The following is a 20359-nucleotide window of genomic DNA, read 5'->3' as shown; positions in this document are numbered from 1 at the left end:
CAGCCTTTTGCTAAGGCTCTCTGTTCAAAGCCGAATTCTCCTCCTCTGGCGGCTCCTTTTTTTTTTTTCAGTAGCGATATGCTCACAAAAACGAGCACAAAGGTTTGCACAAAACGGTGTGTTTTGTGCAACCTTTAAAAGACTCCCCATAATTTCACAAGACACGCGCACCAAACAAGACACGTTACATTTCATTCTCCCTTCACTGCAACAGCTCGGTTTTCATTCTAAAAGGCTCCTTTCATTGCAACAAAAATACAGCAGCTTTGTTCTCCACGCAGCAACAGCTTCGTTCTCGGTTGTCCTCACTCTCTCAGCTCGGTTTTCTCTCATTCTTGGTGGCTTCATTCTCCCTCACTCTCTCGGCATCGATCTCCCTCAATCTCTCGATCTCAGCAGTATTATTTTACCCCATTTCGTGTACTTCACCTAACCTAACGTGGAACCTTAATTTTTGTTATATTTGCCGAATTTTGTGAGCCTTTGAGCAATTAGGTTATGTTTAGTTCTTGATTTGTTCTATTTAAATTTTACAGAGCATATATTGCAATTTCCGATTAATGTTGATTGTGTTGTTCAATTTATTGCTTTAATTTATAATTAATTGAAGATTAATTATTTTGCCCCATTTCGGATACTTCACCTAGCCTAACGTGGAACCTTAATTTTTGTCATATTTGCCGAATTTTGTGAGCCTTTGAGTAATTACGTTCTGTTTAGTTCTTCATGGTTTTGCAGCTGAAAATGCTTTGGTTGGGAATGGGGAAATGTTCAGCTTTTTGTGGCATTGAAGCCGTGATTTTGGCTTTTAAATATGTTTTTTTCCAGCAGAAAATGGTTTGGTTGGGAAGGGGGAAATGTTTAGCTTTTTGTGGCATTGAAGCCGTGATTTTGGCTTTTAAATATGTTTATTTCCAGCAGAAAATGGTTTGGTTGGGAAGGGGGAAATGTTCAGCTTACTGTGGCATTGCAGCCGTGATTTTGGCGTGCATATGTTTATTTCCAGCTGAAAATGGTTTGGTTGGGAAGGGGGAAATGTTCAGCTTTCTGTGACATTGAAGCCGTGATTTTAGCATGCATATGTTTATTTGCAGCTGAAAATGGTTTGGTTGAGGTTTCCTGTCCATTGAAATTAGTTCAAACTTTTCCTTGTGAACAGAAAGCTATACACAATTTAATGCAAAGTTGCAAATAACAAAAAATAATATTTCAACCATAAACGTAATTTTCATTGCAAATAAGAGAAGTTAATACATTAGTTGAATGTACAATTAAATACAATACATATTAAAATACATATAATTATTTGTGGACATATTTTACAATAATCTCGCTAATATTTCGATCTTCCACCCCTCGACACACAGTATATTCACTGTTCTTCCGATCGTCGTCCCATTCAAATGCCCTACACCCTTTGCACTTCCAAAACTTACGATTCGGATTCTCTCTTGTGCGCGAAGTTCGTAAGATCTTATCATTGCAGCACTTTTCACAAGTTTTTATGTGTGGATTTGGAACTTCACTCATGCTAGAGGACATTGTGATAGAAATATCCAACCAATTTAAGCAACTGACAAGGAGAAAAAAAAAAGCCGTATTAGTTAGTGAGCATTAAGCAACTGGACAGGGAAAACAATATAGGACACACCAGCTACTAATCAATTCCATAAGAAAAAACAGCCACAACAATGTCTCTCAAGGTTTTTGTCGACTATCTCCTGCAAACTTAATATCTATCTAATAATGTTTGTCAATCACATCTGAATATTTTTTATTTGCTGAACTAATGACAAACAATATCACCGCCTCACATTGTTCAAATAATTTGCAACATCACTTGCATGAATCTGTTTTTTAAGCTCAAGTTTACATTATTTAGACTAGTGAATAGCATGAAAAAAGCAAGATAGTAGCTCAAGTTTACACAAATCTATTGTTTTACCTTCCTTTCACATTGAATTCTGAGTCGAGGAGAAGAAATCCATTTCCCTCAGCATTTCCATCCTTATCTCCAAGGCATGACACCAGGATATCACCAGAAGCAAGGCAATGAGCCGTGTGAGGATAAGATAATCCTGTCTTCCGTACAAAATCTGCAGGCTCAACAACTTTATGCAAAGAGGGAGCCCTTGGATTTTTTTTGTCTGTCAACTACGTATATACGACCAGATCTGAAAGTAACAACGATGATTTATTTAAATTCTTTTTCAATTCGTTCAAAATCCAAAGCTAATATCAATACAACCCAAAATCACTATACCCTCAACAATAACCATTCAAAATCCAAGTGGCCGAAATGGGGCAAAATAATAAATTTTCAATTAATTACAAATTAAACCAATGAATTAAACACCGACCTTAACAATGTTAAGCAGATTATGTTGGGGGAGAGAGAGCAATGCAACTGAGATCGAGAGAATGTGGGAGAACGGAGCCAAGAGAGTGAGGGAGAGTGAGGCAGCGAGATGCTTCAAGCGAGAGACAGAGAGAGTTGTCACTGTTGCGGCGTGGTGAGGGAGAAAGAAGTTGAGACCGACCTTGCATGGAGACAGGAGAGAGAGACCGGAAAATATTGTTGTGGTAAGGGAGAAATGAGGGAGACGCGAGTGAGATCTCTGCTGGAATTTCAGGCATGCGTGTGCGTGGTGTTGCTTGCACGTACGAATTGGGTTTTATATTTTGCACAAAACGGTTCGTTTTGTGCAAAGCTTTGTGCACTCATTTGTAAGAACATCATTTTCCTTTTTTTTTTTTCTCCAAAAGCCACAACTCCCTTTTATAATCTTTGAAATGGACCCCATCTCTTAAATCCTAAAGCCACAAGGCTTGCCCTTTTATTTGCTTGGCCACGTAATTGAAAACTATAAAAGCCAAAAGCTATTGATTTCCTTCCTTTATTCTACTTTGACTTTCCATTCAAAGCTTTAATTAAAAGCTTTGTTTAATGTGCAGCCCACTTTAGCTTTAACCTTCTTCTTTGTTTGCACGAACATGGAGAATTCAATTTATTGGCTTCGGTTTCTTCAAACAAAATTTCCTGCACATCTCCTTAATTACTTCCACAAATTGATTTGATCTTCAATGCTATCCAATTGTTATTCTTTACGTACTTTTCATCCATAATCTCTAATTAATTTCCTATGTAATAAAATAATTCAATTAATTAAAAATAATAAATAAACATAACTAGCAATTATATAATAAAGGGTAAAATATGTATGTATTATATGCTCATCAGACGTGTTCTATGCAAACATGAAAAATAAAAAAAATGTTTTATTTCCATGTTCTTGTTCTGAATTTTGCCAATGGTGATGCGTTATATCCTTACATGTATATAATATATCCATGCTTTGGCATGACAAGAAATTTAAGAAGTGAACAAGTCAAGAGAGTGAGGCATTGACTAGTAAGAGGCAACCAAAACGGTTTGTTGTGCATCTACAATTTCATGTCAAAAAATTTAAATTAATTTTTTTACTTCTTACATTTTTTAAGATTTAAACTCGGGTAAAACCCATTTGGTTAAGCCTTCGAAATCTCAATTTAACTTAAGTTGAATGATTAATATATGACACGAAAATTACTTATATTCATTTGTGTCATAAAAAAAAAAAAATTTTTAACGATGAAGGATATCCTAAATACCCAGGCTCTTTAAATTTCGTATTTAAAACAGGTTAGAGCGAATGTAATATTCAGATGAACGACATGTAGAACCTGGGCAACTATAATAGTATGGTGCGATCGACATGAAAAATTTACATTTTTTGGGGGAGAAAGTAAGGAGAAGCATGTTAGGTATTGGGTACATGTCTTTGTTCATCATGTCAATGAAATTTTATAGTGCTGGTCATCGTGGGCTGACTTTTAACGTCATCGTGCCAACTCTTTTAAGGCTTAGCGTTAGACTGTTCGTTTCATGGTGTGTGCTTAGAGTTTATACACGCACAAGTTCGTGACTTCGGCCCGTAATCTTGAATATCTTAACATTGAAGACAATTTCTTAGGACGCTTTGTGGTGAATGAAACACCATTTTAAGCAAGGCATTTTTTCACATTGGATATTACTCTGCACAATTTATAGTCTATGGGATAAAGATAGTCGTGCAATGCAACTTTTGAAAGGAAGAACACATTCAACGTCTGTCATTAACCTTTCGCACGATGGCTATAATTCCTCTACCATCACATTTTTTCCAGCTATCATTCTTTTAAGCTACTTCACATCTTGCATACTGTAATTTCAAATATTCTAGGGAAGCAATATTTTGTTTTGGCATTTGTTTTAACAGTTGTTGAGTTGTGTCTCACATTTACTAGTAAAGAGGAGTTACTTAAATTTATAAGTAGGATCGATAAGATAGACTACTCTTTTGAGTTAGATATCTAAAAATTCTACGCCAAGTCCTCTTAAAAGTTGGTATTAAAGCCAAAACCTAATAGCCAAAATGTGTTGGTAAAACAAATTAGGTGTGTCGGACAAAAAGACACGGATCCGGTGGTGGTTTCGTTTGAAGGGGTATTGTTGAATTGTGTCTTATATTGGCTAGTAAAAGAGAGTTACTTAAGTTTATATTTAGGATAGATTACTCCACCTAATAGGCTAGTTTATTGGGTAGCAGTATTCACTAATATGTCATTCCATAATTATTTTTTTAGATTTCTTATTTGGCTGTTATCGTTATTGTCTTTGAATCTGGAGTTGCTGCTACACTTTCTTAATAGCTCTCCAAATTTGCAAGTCCTTATTGTGAAGGTGAGCCAATAAATAATAAGGTTTTTAATTGAATAGCTTTTTCTTCTGATATATTTGATCATTATCTGTTTATAGGAATATCCTGAATGCAAAGATTGCACTCATCACAAGAAGTTTTACGTGTGTGATCGAAGAATGTATGATCCTGGAGATGTTGATTGTGTTGAACTAGAGAATCTGCCATGTAGCCTGTTGTTGCGTATTGAGGAGATCCAGATAAAAAACACGAGGGGAGAAAGTAATGAGTTGGAGGCTATCAGGTATGTGTGGAAAAATGATCAAATGTTGGAGAAGTTTTCTTTTGATATTTCTACTTCAAAACAAAATCTGCAGGAAGAAATTCTCATGTTTCCAAGGGATTTCAAGACTTGCAAAAGTGAGTTCTTTGTTCTGCTTGGTGAAATCTTAGAGAATCACCTGATTTAAATGTTTCTGTATTTGGTCAGCCAATTGTAATACTCGTGTAGCTTTTTAAAGCCGCGAATGTATACACTTTCGAGTTGAAGAAAATTGAGAAATCTAGTTTTGTAGACAAACTCTGTATAAAATGATACTGATGATGTTTTGTTGGCTCTGTTTTCTGTTGTGAGAAGAATATAAAATGTAACTTTTGGTAATCTTGATTACTCTGATGCGTTTCAGGATTCTATGGAAATATGAAATAGAAAAATGCTTTCCATTCTTGCTATTGTTGCAGCATTTTGCCATTAGCGACGTATTCCGGGTATGTAATACATACAATCGAGGCTTCGGTATGGTAGAACTAGATACATTCTGAGTTTGTGTGAAACTCGGCTACTGGCTCTGAAAGGGTTGCAATTCTGTTTAGTCATTTACATTGAAAAGTAACAGAGACCAACAGCATGTGAGTACAAGATAAATGTAAATGGAGATGTATACATCAACTACCAAAAAGAAATAACTATCAACAACAGCACAGAAGCCAAATCCAATAACTAGAATAAATAGAAGAAAAGTTTATTCAATTTATTTATCTACTTGTTTTTATCATTTTTTCCCCCTTCAACAAGTCACACCGCCCCCGCCACCACACCCTCCTCCTCCTCCTCCTCCTCCTCCTCCTCCACCACCACCACCACACCCTCCGCCTCCTCCGCCGCCACAAGCTCCATCTCCTCCACCACCGCAAGCTCCTCCTCCTCCGGAACCTCCATCTCCTCCTCCACAACCTCCACCCCCATAATCAGTTCGACGTTTCTTAGGGTTGCTGTCATCACCACAAGCAAATATAACCATAGATATCATTGAGACAGAAGCAACAACCATGCAAAGGAACAAAACTCCCCCAAAGTAGCTTTCTGCATGGACAGCACCAGCAAGAACCAAGAGCTCTCTAGCCATTTTTGAAATATTTTTCACTTCCTCTAGCGGCTTGCCGTGTAGATGATGAAAGAACAACTTATGTATACGTGACATTGTGCATCAATCAATCAATTAACGTTCTTTTATAATTGTATCGTTGTGGTGTTGAAGACATGGAATTCAAAAACGTGCCGTCTAAGTGCGCGCTTAATTGACTTGTCTTTCAGTCAATAAGAGTTACGTAACTGAAAATTCTATGAAGCTTCAAGTACTTGAGGTTTGATTTGAAGTTTCAAGCATTTTCATTGTAAATATTCTTTATGAGGGAGTTATCGAATCAAAGTAACCGTAGAAAAGTCATTGATTGTCCATTGATAAGTCAGCCCAAAATGTATTCGATGAATTGGCAACATGTGAATATTATCTACTAAAACGGAGGTGTGTTGGGTCAATTTCTAAATAATTTGCAAAATACAATACTTATGATTCTTCAACAGAGAATAAACTAAAAATAGAGTTATTTAAGTCGATAAATATCACAAACCAGCACGTTGTGCGTATATAAATATACATGAAGAGATACATCAATCACCAAAGAGATATATTAATCAACCACAACATATATAGAACAAGCTAACACCGATAACTAACTGGACTGGTAGGCTAATTAATAGAAGAAGAGTTCTGTAAGCTCATTTTATTTATCTACATGTACTTTTCTTTTCTATTCCCTTATTCTTCAACAACCCCCACCACCCCCTCCACCTCCGCCACAACCTCCGCCACCGCAACCGCCGCCGCCGCCACCGCAACCGCCGCCACCGCAACCGCCGCCGCCGCCACCACATCCACCACCTCCTGCGCCACCTAATCCTCCCAGTCCTGCTCCTCCGCCAACAAAACCGCCACTTGTTCGATTTTTCTTGGGGCTACCGTCATCACCACAAGCGAATATGACCATTGATATCATTGAGAAAGAAGCAACAACCATGCAAAGCGAGAAAATTCCCCCAAAGTTGCTTTCTGCATGAGCTGCAGCAGCAAGAACCAAGAGCTCTCTTGCCATCTTTGCAATCTTTTTTCACTTCCTCTAGTCATGTAGATGATGAAAGGACCACTTATATAAATATTAGATTACATTGTGCCTCTACCAATCAATGTTGTTGGGTTGAATACTTAAAATTCGAAGCGTGCCTAATGGCCACATGTTTTAAGCCTAAAATTTAATGAAATTGAAAATTAGAAATGTCGTTGTTTAACCACTTGGGCTTAGCACAAGTGGCTAGAGCCACTCCCTCACAAATGTGAGGGAAGGGGTTCGAGCCTCTGCAGACGTATTGTAGGGGTTTAATTTAAATGTCCTTCCTTGGAGTCTCAGAGCTTGAGTGAAGGTAGTCTTTCTCTCAGGCTGGGAGTTTGACTTCCCTCGAATATTTGAGAGGGTTAAAAATCTAAGCGGGAGCTTGAGTGAAGACAATCTTTCTCCCAGGCTGGGAGTTTGACGTCCCTCAAATATTTGAGAGGGTTAAAAATCTTAGCGGTGTCATATCAGTATTAATGTCAACAGGTCTCAGTATATATATATATATATGATTGTACATATCAATTATACTCTCATGTAATATGAGTTGTAATTTGAGCAATAGTCTCATGTCGTAAAAAAAAAAAAATGTCGTTGTTTATCCTTTAAAAGTCAGCGTAAAATGCAGATGAGTTGGCAAAATGTGAATTTTTCTTTAATATTCCATTAAATTAAGAAGCATAAGCTCAGGGAAATTATCTATACCTGTTGTATAATTGACCTAGGTTACTAAATAAACTCCTCGTACTAATTAGAAACACAGAATATAAACACTTGGAAGGATCAGAAAGTTAAAGTGAACCCGACATGGCAAAATGAGATGTCTTTTATTAAATATCCAAGCATCTGCAGGCTCCGAACAACCAATCATCTTTGCCTGGAAAGCACCTATCGTTATTGCATAGACAGATCATTTTGAAAGCAGCAATCTTTTACTTAAAAATAAATAAATAAAACTAGTAATAAGACATGGAATAGTTTAGTACTTTCCTAAATTATGTCAAAAACTTTGTGAAAGAAGCGTTAATTTTTTAAGAAGAAAATATATCACAAAATACAAAAAGCAAAACAAATCAAGTTCTCAATTACTCTAAAGGATGTACAAGAAAATGACTAAAAGTCTTATTGTTAAAAAAATGTCGTAGTTATAGTTACTGTTAAAAAAAAACTAACCTAGGTCAATTATGAGTCTTAGCTGTTAAAAAAATAATTATTTATTAAAAACAAGTCATAGACTCATAGCTTAATCCAAAACTGATTATTTATTTATTAAAAATAATGTTAATAAAAATATTTATTTAAAATAATTTCAATTTATTAAAAATAATTTTAATTAAGTCATGGCTGCTGTTAAAAAAAATGTTGTGATTATAAAGGGAAAAAGAGAGATACTTACTTATAAATAAATCAAAATCGAAAACACATCCAAACCTGTCAATATTTTTGTTGATCTTATCATTTTACTTTTGGTGGCTCTTTGATGTTGGGAATATGAATACATTTGGTTATTTAATTAATTGAATAAGTTTTTAATCATAGATAATTGAAAAATTAAATCTAAACGTATTAGAAAGAGTAAGGGAATTCTCATAATTTTCCAATTAATTCCGAAAAAAAATTTCAGAGTTAATTGAAAAATTAAATGCAAAAAACATGAAATATATATATATATTAATTTTTCATTTAATTTTTAATAAATTTAAAAAAATTGGAATTAATTAAAAATTATGACAATTCTCTTGCTATTTGAGATTACTCATAATTACTCATCAATATAAGAGTGTTTAGTTATAATATAATCCAGTGAGTTCAGGGTCGAATCACAAGGAATCCTTAAATTTATTTGTTAATTATCAAGCAAAAATTAATTGCAGAAAAACAATTAATAGAGACCGATCTAGAAAATGCTATAGTTAATGCAATCTACTCTTAATTTTCAAATTATGGTCATAATACTCTCATATTTTATTTTATATTTCTTTTACCAATTAATTATTAATTAACCATTAATTTGTATAGATAAATATGGGGATCAAGTACCTAATGTGTCACAGCTATATTGAAGTGACGACATTATGATAATATTCCATATAGATTCAAGGAGATCTAAATCTACAAATTAACATGACATAAAAGTAACCGGTAAAAAGGAATACAAATTATAAGCATATAACAAATAAAATAAATTTAAAACTTACTTGGGAGAGTAATTAATTCCACGATTTAATTCCTTAAGCTTCATCTTTCCTCTCAATTTAGAAAATTTAACTACTCATATTTAAAAAGAAAATACTCATTTTATTTAATAAACTTTGTAAAGTATAGTACAAGAAAATTGAAAATAAAGGGAAAAAAAAGAGATTTTTTTTTCTTAAAATTAACTCTAGATTTACACCCAAAATGTTGACTCCTAAAATCCAGCACACAATTCTCTCTACTTTTCTTCTTTCTCCCAAAATCTAGCACACTCTCAATTGTAAGAGCTCTTGCCTTTATATAGGTAAATTTTGCGTGATCAAGTGTAGGTATTTACATAATATTTTTTGTGAGCTTTAATCACAATCTTACAATGAGAATTAGTAATTCAATCAAAGCGTCTTAAATTGCAATCATTATAATCATTAGATTGAACATAACAAATGGCTAAAATTGAAGTCAAAGTTTAAGCCTCCTTTTGTTCATTTATCAAGGTGGTTGAACTACCAAATTTGGTGTGCTAGATCTAGTATAACAAAGGGCGCGGAAGCTCAGACGCATGGCATCATCCCAGCCACTCAGAAATAATAACAAATCAAAGGGTTAGAATTCGTCCAAAGGCTTTTGAACCTCTAACATCCAAATTTCACGCCCTTTTTCCTGATTAGGGATGGCAAAATCCGGGTCCGGGTCCGGGTTTAGCCATTCCGGATCCGGACCCGGACGAATATTTTCTATACCGGATCCGGAAATAAACCCGCATTTTTTCACTCCGGGTCCGGTACGGGTTCAACCCGGAAAAATCCGGGTCCCGGACTGCGGGTTTCCAACCCGGATTGATGAATCCAATTGAAAAAAAAAATTTTAATTCGACTAAAAAAATCAAATAGAAATACATATCTAGGATTTCAGCAAATTAAAGAAAAATTATTTCATCTGGAAACTAATTAACAAAAACAACAATTTTGTTTGGCTGCCCAGAATCAGCAACCCAATGTGGCAACTCGTTCAAAACATTAGTAAAGAGAGCTAAAGAACTAGCTTTTGTTGCGAGCAGGAATTCAGTAGTCAAGGAGCAGCCAAAGCACTTTTAATGGTGATGGGAAAGCTGGAGGGGTAATGCAAATAAGTTTATGTTGATTGGATATTCAGAAGAAGTAATACGCCATTAAAAGCAACAAGTTTTCCAAAAAGCCAACAAAGACAAGACATCACCACACCACGCCACACTGGATGAAAAAAGATGAAAGCATGAGAAGTGTCATCGAGTAAGCCACGTTCTCTCTCTCACGGCTGGTTATCGGTCGCGGCAGAAAAGATAAAGAAACGACGGCTGATGATGATGATGATGATGTTGAACAGCCGCAAAGATGGGCAAGTGATGCGACGATGATTTGATGAAGATGAAGATGAGCTGAAGAGGGAATAACAGAGGAAATGTTTGTGCGGCTGGGAAAGTGTAATGAGCTGCTAGGGCACCATTTGATTTTTTTGCTTTCCTATTTATATTAAAAATAATTTTTTAAAATTAATATATACCCGGGTCCGGGTTCCGGATGTACGGGTTTACCTAAACCCGGAACCGGACCCGGATACATGCGGGTTTTTAAAATGATATCCGGATCCGGATTTTATTTAATCCGTTACGGGTTGAACCCGAACCGGAAAATCCGGGTTTCATCCGGGTCCGGGCCGGGTGCGGGTTGAATTGCCATCCCTATTCCTGATTGAAGCACCATAATTTTAGGATTTTCCTGCAAAACACAAAAATTATACTTAAAAACAAATAAAACTGAATAATTCATAAAATAAGTTAGAGATTTATAAATATAATGAAATCGTTAGTATTATCAACATTGCAAGTGAAAAATAATAATTTGAACTTTTATTAAATGTACATTTTCTAGTGTTAATCGCTATTTCTCATAATTCTAATTTAATTTTTAATTAATTAATTAATTAATTAATTAATTAATTAAAGGTATTCATATTATCAATGTCAAACAATCATCAAGGGTAAAATAGTAAGATTAGAAAAAAATTCACAATCAGGGAGATTGGATGTGTTTTAAAACATATAGGGGTTTCCAATTAGTTTAGTCAAACAATAGGGGGATTCCACTCTCTTTTCCTAATTATAAAATAAAAGTTAATTGTGTAAGGTAAATTTGGCTTTTAAATAATAATTTTAACAAAAATAATAAAATATTATAGGTTTTTCATTAGTCATGATACAAGTTTTGGATAAATCAACTTAGTTTTCAAATTATAAAGACAAGTGTCTATCAACCACTTCAAAATTGTAATTTTGAAGTTATAGTTGCCCAACCACAATGCTAACCAACCTCAACACTAAACAGACTCTATTTGGAACTATTATACAATAGCTATACCTTTTAACTTATAGCTAAAAATGATAAATATTATTCTAAGAAAATGATAAATATTGGATATACTTAGATATTTATAAATTATTAATTATTTTATTATTTTATCCCTTAGCTTCATGTTTGGGAAGAAAAATATACTAAAAAATGGCTTTTAATAAAAAAATTATTATTAAAAAATAAGTAAGATTAAAATTTGTAACAAATGATATTAATAAAAAAATCGATAAAATTTTTTATTAGGGGTTAAGGCTTTGGTTTTTGAATTTCTATAAATTTATATATTTTTAGTTTTTAATCCGTTGAATATATTAGTAATGAAATGTAAATAAATTTTATGGATTAATTTGTCTTTTAGATACTTTGAAGGGTAAAATGGTATTTTAGATGTAAAAGTCAACTAATTGGTTAATGATTTATATTCCTAATATATTTAAATTCAAGATAAGGGTAAAAATTAATTTTTTTTATTTTCATTGTGGTGATATTATAAATAAAATTCATGATTATTATATTTTTTATAAATTAAAAATAAGTAAAAATTAAAAAAAAAATTAATGTCTTTCACTATTTTTTCCAATATAGGGTTTTCATTAATAAATTTATTATTATCATCTAATTTGAAATATTCCAGACCTTAAGCGGCGAAATAAAATTACCCACAAAACTATTTGTTAGTAAGGATTAGGGGCATTCTCAAAATTGTATATGTCAATATCAATCAACTGTTAAAAATAACAGTATTTATGAGTAAAATGAAGTTTTCATACTTTTAGAGAATAAATTAAAAAGTGTCGTTCTCATTGGGGGTACAATGAAATTTACCCAGACAATGAAATTTACCAAAATTTTAAACTAATAAATATATGTGACCATTCTTGTCTACCTTTGACAGGGAACTATATTTTTTTATGAAGAGATTGCAATATGCACAAATAAATTAATTATATAAAAATGTATAAAAAGATTATTGTACGACTAGTTTAAAAATGTACTCACACTAATAATATTATGAAGAAATTTATGTTTATTCTAAACTTTTTATGAACACGAAAGGGAATCCTATGGGATTCGGACTGGTGCTCTAAAAATATTGAGAAATCTATCACTTGATAATGCCCTATCACACATGACACCTTATTTAACATCCACACTTTGGGTATTTTTTAAATGTCAAGGATGTTTATATTATAAATATTATTCATCAAGTCCTACATTTTTTTAGTAAATTGTCTTCCAATTAATCACTAACAGCGAACAAAAATATAGAAGTGGAAATTCTTTTTTTTTTTTTATAGATAAAGTATTACTTTCATTCATTTGTTTGGGTGAATATTTATAAATATTGAGCTGGTATATTGTCCAACCTACAAAATCAATGAGCTCCAAAGTTAACTATGTGAAAACTATGTGCCAATTCCCAAACAATACAAAACACTTGTGCTTCTTCACAGAGGCGGATGCAGCACATGACCAGTGGGGGCTCAAGCCCCTACTGGCCAAAAAAAAAATTTTTAAATAAAAGAATTTTTTTTAATTTTTTAATTAGCCTCATTAAATTTATTAAAATAGTCACTATAAAATATAAACCTCATAAAATTTAAACTTTGATTTTTAAAAAATATAAAAATATATATTTTAATTAAAAATAATGATAGTCCACTACTCAAAAATTTTCTATTCTAAAAAATATGGTTAATTCTTCCAGTTTATATAATAATAGTAGAACGAACAGTTTCAGTAATAAAACTCATGAAGAATCATCTTTGGAATCGAATGGGATACGTGATAGTTTGATTGTTTATATAGGAAATAATAAATTTAATAATATTGATAATGAGCCTATTGCATAACATTTTTAAAATATAAAAATGCGTAGAGACTAATTATAAATATTTTATATATTCAAAATTTTAATTTTTTATATTTTACTATTATCTAATTTAGCCCCCGGTAAATTATTTTTCTAGATCCGCCACTGCTTCTTCAACAGAGCATAGACAAAAAAGGAGTGATTTTACATTGATAAATTTCACAAACCACTGGTTTTGAGTACATAAATGTACATGCAAATTCATACATCAAATATCAAAGAGATATAGATCAACCACAACATAGAATGTTATGCAATAGGCTCATTATCAATATTATTAAATTTATTAACTCCAACAACTATACAAGCTAGAAGAAAAGTTTGTGTGTTCATGTTATTTTCTTTTTTTCCTTACTCTTTAGCCACCCCCACCACAACCACCCCCACCACAACCTCCACCGCCGCATCCACCACCACCACCACAACCACCCCCTCCGGGAGCAAAACCACCATTGGTTCGATGCCTCTTAGGGTGGCCATCATCACCACAAGCGAATATGACCATTGATATCATTGAGATTGAAGCAACAACCATGCAAAGCAAGACAATTCCCCCAAAGTTGCTTTCTTCATGAGCTGCAGCAGCAAGAACCGAGAGCTGTCTCCCCATTTTTCTCAATCTGTTTTGACTTCCTCTAGCCATTTAGATGATGAATGAACTCCTTATATACCTACACATCGAGGATTACGTTGTGGCTCAACCAAAGTTGAATAATCTGAATTAAAAACACTTGCCATTTGCCAACTTGTCTTCAGCCTATAAGTCCATGTAATTGAATATTCTACGAAGCTTCAGCCATTTGAAGCAGTTTGAGTTGAAGATTCAAAGTATTTCCTTTGTCATTATTTTAAGAGCTTTGCACAGAATTTGAAAATTACCATAGGTAGATGAGTTGACTTTCGTCCACGAGTTGATGCCAAATAAGTTAAAATATCATTGGGGATTTCCATCTTCGATTCAAACTTGAAAGTGACCCAGTCGTAGATGAGTTGGCAATTATTTGAACGCATAAAATAAAATCATGATGCAAACACTAGAAAAAAGAAAAACTAGAAAGGATCAGAAAGCTAAAACAAGCCCCACACGGCAAGAAGATATCTTTATAAAAATATCCGAGACCAGTCTCCAAACACCAATCATCTTTGCCTGGAAAGACCCTATCATTACTGAATGGGTTTTAGAATGGGCTTTGCTAAGTTACAACTTATGTAATTTATCATCCTTGCAAAACAGGCAAAAACTAGCAACATGACAGTGGAGCCTACTGCCATGTTACATGGGCCTTATTGAATAGACAGGTCATTAGAAACCAACATTCCTTTGCTTTTTTTGCTGAAAGAAATACATCTGTAAAGATTCCCTTTGAAAACGAAAATATATCACAAAAAACAAAAGCAAAGCAACTCGGGTTCAATTATTTGAGTTTGAAGAGGATGTACAACAAACTAACTCAATGTAACCCATCTTATTAGAGGATGAAAATGGGCATGTGGATTTACAGATTCCCAAAGTATGCTGAGTATGGCAAGGGAGGAGCCGCGCGAAAGAGAAATATTTCAGAGATATGAAAGTATTTTCAGAACCCTTTAAAGCTATAAAAACTATGGACAATTCTAACCAAAGCATATACATGAACCCATAAGCTTCAGACTTCTGCAATTTAAGCTTCTGGTATTGGATCGAGTCGTTCCTGAGACAATCATTAGGGAGTAAAGTAAGCATAAAACAACCTGAAAATGGTTGAAAATAGACGATGTAAGCAACAGTTGCAAAATTACCTCAGAGAAACGCAAATGTCCGTGCTGTACGTTGGAGGTTTTAACAATAGTTTCCCACTTCGGATTGAGAGGGGCTGTCTTTGAAGCCTGAATTCTGTAATTATCTATTCCAATACAAGACCATGGAGATGAATTCTTCACAGAAAAAGTAGGCAAAGTACGCTTCAGCCAAGAGTCTGATGGAGATTTTGGTGGAGGCAGGGAAAGAGGAAGTTTAGAATAGTTGCCAAGAGACTCTTCTTGACTACTAAATGCCACTTGTGGTTGGGTTTTGAAGTCGGTCTTTATACCATCCGCTATTTTTGTGCTAGCTGATGAAACAGATTTCAGGATGCGGCCATGCGCTTTTGCTTGATTACTCAATTTCTTTCGCAGATGGCTTTCTAGATCAATCTTCTCACTGCCATCCATTTTGGGACTTGCCAATTTAATTGAATTCTTACCGAGATCTTGGTCCTCTCTGGAACTATTCTTTGCATCAGCTTGCAGGCCATGAGAGCATCTGTCAGGTGAGGAGAGAAAATCGGAATAAACAGGCTCCAGACATTTAGTATGCGATATTGCTTTTTCACCTGTGACATTCGAAACCTTGATATCCTGAAGTGAAGCATCTGTTGATTGTGGAGCCACTGTTTCCTCACTTTTAATGAGAGCATCAAAATCATCCCCTTGAATATCACTTAGCCTTTTTGCATCCGAAGAACTGGAATTTGATTTTGGAGAATTCATCTTATGTACAGAATCTATGCACAAGGTTTTTTCAACAGGACTAGCTAAGCCTGTCTCACAATTAGTGCTCTCATCCACCAATAGTTCCCGAAAGATCTTGCCGCCTTTTCTCTCTGGATCAGATTTTTCAGGAATCTCACAATAAGAAGTAGCATATGAACCTCTTACCGGTGGTCTATGGGCCAAATCAACAGCCTGCTGAGCCTGTAGTCGCATCCCAGGTACAGGATTCAGAAGGCAAAATGAAGTTTTCAAGCAAAATGGAGGAAGAAACCCACAAACTGTAGCCGAAGAGTTTCCAGGTCCATCGTCATCATCTTCATGATCACTTTCCTCCCACTTCTTATCTTGGGCATGAAACTGTACACTGTTTGGACTGTATTGTTTAGGTGGAGGCCGCCTGTCCATGTTGACAACCCTCTGTATATTTCTTGGAAGCTCTTGCGTTACAGGCTGCTTCCTATTTTTATGCTGAGGTGCTCCCGAGGCTATTGCCTTTGCTGCAGGCAAAAAGCGGGTCATCATGAAATCCCGAGTCCATTGATCAGAGGAGAACGTTCCTGATGGTTTCATTTCTTCATCATCCAACCCACTTACACCACTTACACTGCAATTGAAGAAGAATGATTCAGTCCGGGAAAGTGTATCAAGTGCATCTGCATAAGCCTCATTACCGTCCTCTGACCTAGAGCTTCTTGTCTCGTCCATCCCTTCTGCGGAGCTCTCACATTTAGCGGTGTTCTTGTCTGAAGGAGCAGAGGCGCTTTGAGAACTGGAAACAACATTTCCTGCACTAAGCAATTTACTGTTTCTTCTACCTTCATAAACTTTCTCCAAAGCTTGCGGTTTAATATTCGAAATCCTTCCAGGAGGAAGCTTTGGGGCAATGGGAGGCCGTTCAATGGATCGAGTTTGAGATTTGCCTTCATCTTTGGGTCTTCCTGGGGTCTGCTCCCACAGAAATGGAACAGATCCTGGATTCCTGATTGGACCTGATTTTAATTCTGATTTGTAAACAGGAAGAGGAGGTATTTTGGGAAGTGAATTATCTGTTTTCTTTTTAACTTGAGCTTCTGAGGGGGCTGCTGTTGATGAGAACCGCCTTACAGATAGAAGTGGCTGATTAAAATCCAATTGCTTGTCCTCCATCAAGCTCTTTAGTAACATGTATTCTTCTACAAAGCACCAATTTTGATTCAAATCACAGTCACCTAAGCAAGATTCAGATAACATAGATTAGATAGGCATAATGGAATCAAAGCCAGATATTTCTACAAATTCAACTTCCACTCAACTAGATCCCTAAATTCAAAGCGCTAGGCTCTAAAGCAAGACTGTTCAGTTCCCATTCAAATAAAATATGCATGGCAACGTCAAAAGCAAAGAAAGAAAAATCTTTATGTATTTCTCATTTTCCTTGATCAGAATCAACAGTAATAACACACAAAAGGATGTCTCTTTCCACTAGACAGATCACAAGAAGGGATCGGAAAAAACTTGTCAGGCATGTGTAGATTTGAATTTTTCAATTGAGAAATGGCTCCAAGCATATTAAACCTCTTGACATAAACCTCAGACATTCATGGAACACACTTGCTGCAGATTGAAACAGTGGTGTTTCTCAAAATCTTTTTTCTGCTGTTTAGATTTATATCAAATTTTATTTGACTGATAGAGCCTCCAGACAATTCACCACAACTGATTACTATTCATAGGCCTAAAGTTTAGATGAAGTTTAATTGATTTCTCCATCAGCTTGAGGAAAAAAAAAGTATGATTGTCCTTTTCCCTTTCCACACTTTCAGTTCCAAATTTCCTGATTAGTTACATCTTACTAGCAGAGATCCTGAGAAGCATCTTATGAAGTTCAGATATCAGTGGACAAAATTATGTTAACAATTAGATGTTTCTTCCAGAAAATGTCCATGAGCTTTTTAAGCGGCTTATATGTTGCAATCGAAATTGGGATATCTCAACATTTTGATCTCTCCCCACCCAGTGACACAAAAACTCCAATGTAACAGAGAACATAGAACTATCTATAAAAAAACATATTTCATTCCAGTCTTGCCAGTTATCTCAGGAACCAACCAGAGGACTAAAGACACCATAGTAAAATGATTAGTGGATAACATAGCACTGGTGATCCTCTAAAATTCAAGATCAACAAGAATCAATAATCTTAAGAAAATAAAAATTCTGATAGAAAAAATGGACAATCAATCAAGACAACACAAAGTGAACAAAAAGACTCTTGTTGAAGCAAATTTTATAAAGAAGACATCAATGCCTGAACCACATTCCTTTTACAAGAACACATTCATGAACCAAAACATACCCCCAGAACAAAAGAAGCAAATTTTCTGAACCAAAACCCACTAATACAGATCTCATTCACATACCCACTAATCAAATTCAAATGAAAAAAAAACGACATCAAAAACACTTCAAGAAAGTCGGTAAACAAAAGCAAGATGATACATACCTCTGACAAATGAGCAATCCAATACAGCAACTCAATCAGATTCTTGGAAAGACTGAACCAAATGAAAGCCGTGAAAGCAAAACCCAGAAAGAAAGAAAGAAGGAAAGAAAAACAGTTTACGTGAAGAACCGACACTTAAACATAAACAAGAAAGTGGAAACCTTTAGAGAAAGAGAAGAATAAATTTTAATTTCAAAAATCATTCATGCACAAGGAAAGAAGAAACCTTTAGAGAGAGAGAGAGAAAGGAAAAAGAATAAATTTATTTGTACGCTTGTGTTTACTTGGTTCTGGAGCTGAGCTAAGCGCTTACCCGCCCTCAATAGAAACTCCTTTTTGAAAAATATAAAAAATGATACGTTACTTATTTTTAGCTCACTGTGCATGTAATAAAGATGAAATCTTTTATTGAGTTGTTTATGAACATTTGTTTTGGATCATGTGACGACATTTACTAAAAGCTGCTGCCGCTGGGGCCTAATCGCTTGCGTCATTGAAATGTTAAAATCTTGTTGTGGATGTTGAAACGCTAGTCCCATCAACTTGCCTCACAATTATTAATTTGTAAGCTAATGTGAAGTTACATAACTCACAATCCTCTAATATAAATAGTAAATAATATGGGTTCATTTATTATTTATATAAAAAGATTATAAGTTACGTACATATAATTTAAAGAGATCTTAATTTATACTGTCATAAGCTTTATTCTTCTTCAGATTTTGGTCCGCTTTTTTAGTTTTTAATTGTTGTATTCTCTTTATCATGATAATGCCATGAATATCATTAAAGTTTGATTTTTGACAAGTCCATTGTAAAATTGCAAAACAGCTCATAAATTTATATATTAAATTAAATTTTGGTAAGTTGGATTTGTTAATTATGAGCAATAATATGTATATTGGATTTATTAATTCTTAGTAATTAATGATAGGACATGAACTCTTTGTATAAATTATTGTGTATAACTAAGAGTAGACATTTCCACATTCAGAAAACTTGACTCCCCAAACAAATCAGTTCAATTCATTAATTTTCTTTCTTGTTTTATTTTAGTTTATTTTTTAAGTGCCGGAGCAATCGATTAATTTTCATATTGATATTGGCTCCAATCGATTTAGATTATCAATTCTAGTAAGGACAGGGTTATTCGTATTGTGAAACACTCTCTATCCCATAATTTCACAATAATTATTATTACTAAAATACACATTAAGACAATTAACTTTAAGAAAAGAAATCAAAGGGAAACAAACTCTCCTCGGTGACAATTTAATGAAAATCTTAAAATCCTGTATAAACTAATAAGAATTTTCCAGATCCTTATATGTGAAAAGAAATCAATCAAAGAGTTAACTGAAGCAATAAAAATATATATTGGATAAATTAAAATTTTAGTAGAAACAATGAAATACACGAAGACTAATCCAAAAGTTTATTTGAGCTCAGCTGCAAGTTGGCAACTATGTCTTCCTAGTTTTAACTTTTCATGAAGGCCAATGAATGACAAAAGAAACAATAATAAACATACCTTTCGCACACAATTATTTATACAAAGAATTTATGCCCCTAGTACTATTCATCAATTTTTATTCAAAATGGTTGGTAATCGGTAGCCATTACGCGTAATTATTTTAACAAAGTTAAGTACCATGCTCGCTGCGAAGCTTTGTCAAGACTTTGAATGCTTAATAATTGGAGAGAATAGATTCGTTATACCACGAGGGATACACAAAATAAATAC

The 20359-nt window shown here is 34.2% G+C and overlaps 2 protein-coding genes and 1 long non-coding RNA gene across 4 annotated transcripts; all 3 read right to left on the bottom strand.

The window, feature by feature from the left end:
- Positions 1 to 1314: 1314 nt before the first annotated feature.
- Positions 1315 to 2739, bottom strand: LOC18051950. The gene is made up of 3 exons (XR_002907218.1): positions 2361 to 2739; positions 1946 to 2174; positions 1315 to 1573 (listed from the first exon to the last, which is right to left on the bottom strand). It is a non-coding gene; the product is annotated as an uncharacterized LOC18051950 (long non-coding RNA).
- Positions 2740 to 6824: 4085 nt separating this feature from the next.
- LOC18051949 (acanthoscurrin-1) lies at positions 6825 to 7151 on the bottom strand. Its single transcript, XM_006446738.2, has one exon. It carries the CDS (start codon positions 7149 to 7151, stop codon positions 6825 to 6827), a length of 327 nt encoding a protein of 108 aa, XP_006446801.1.
- A 7918-nt stretch (positions 7152 to 15069) lies between these two features.
- On the bottom strand, positions 15070 to 18961 carry LOC18051948. 2 transcript variants are annotated; one of them, XM_006446737.2, is made up of 3 exons: positions 18616 to 18960; positions 15402 to 17341; positions 15070 to 15313 (listed from the first exon to the last, which is right to left on the bottom strand). In XM_006446737.2, exons 2-3 carry the CDS (start codon positions 17295 to 17297, stop codon positions 15284 to 15286), a joined length of 1926 nt encoding a protein of 641 aa, XP_006446800.1. In that variant the 5' UTR covers positions 17298 to 17341; positions 18616 to 18960; the 3' UTR covers positions 15070 to 15283. The 2 variants fall into 2 exon arrangements, with proteins under 2 accessions (XP_006446800.1, XP_024047771.1); XM_024192003.1 differs by having other exon boundaries at positions 15070 to 17341; positions 18616 to 18961.
- Positions 18962 to 20359: the final 1398 nt, after the last annotated feature.

Source organism: Citrus clementina, unplaced genomic scaffold (genome assembly GCF_000493195.1).
Source record: "Citrus clementina cultivar Clemenules unplaced genomic scaffold, Citrus_clementina_v1.0 scaffold_2, whole genome shotgun sequence".
In the NCBI taxonomy this organism is placed as follows: domain Eukaryota; kingdom Viridiplantae; phylum Streptophyta; class Magnoliopsida; order Sapindales; family Rutaceae; genus Citrus; species Citrus x clementina.
This window is presented reverse-complemented; position numbering and strand designations above follow the sequence as displayed.

Coding starts and splice junctions, on each gene's coding strand:
- LOC18051948 (XM_024192003.1), bottom strand. CDS start 17,297: ATGTTACTAAAGAGCTTGATGGAGGACAAGCAATTGGATTTTAATCAG.
- LOC18051949 (XM_006446738.2), bottom strand. CDS start 7,151: ATGGCAAGAGAGCTCTTGGTTCTTGCTGCTGCAGCTCATGCAGAAAGC.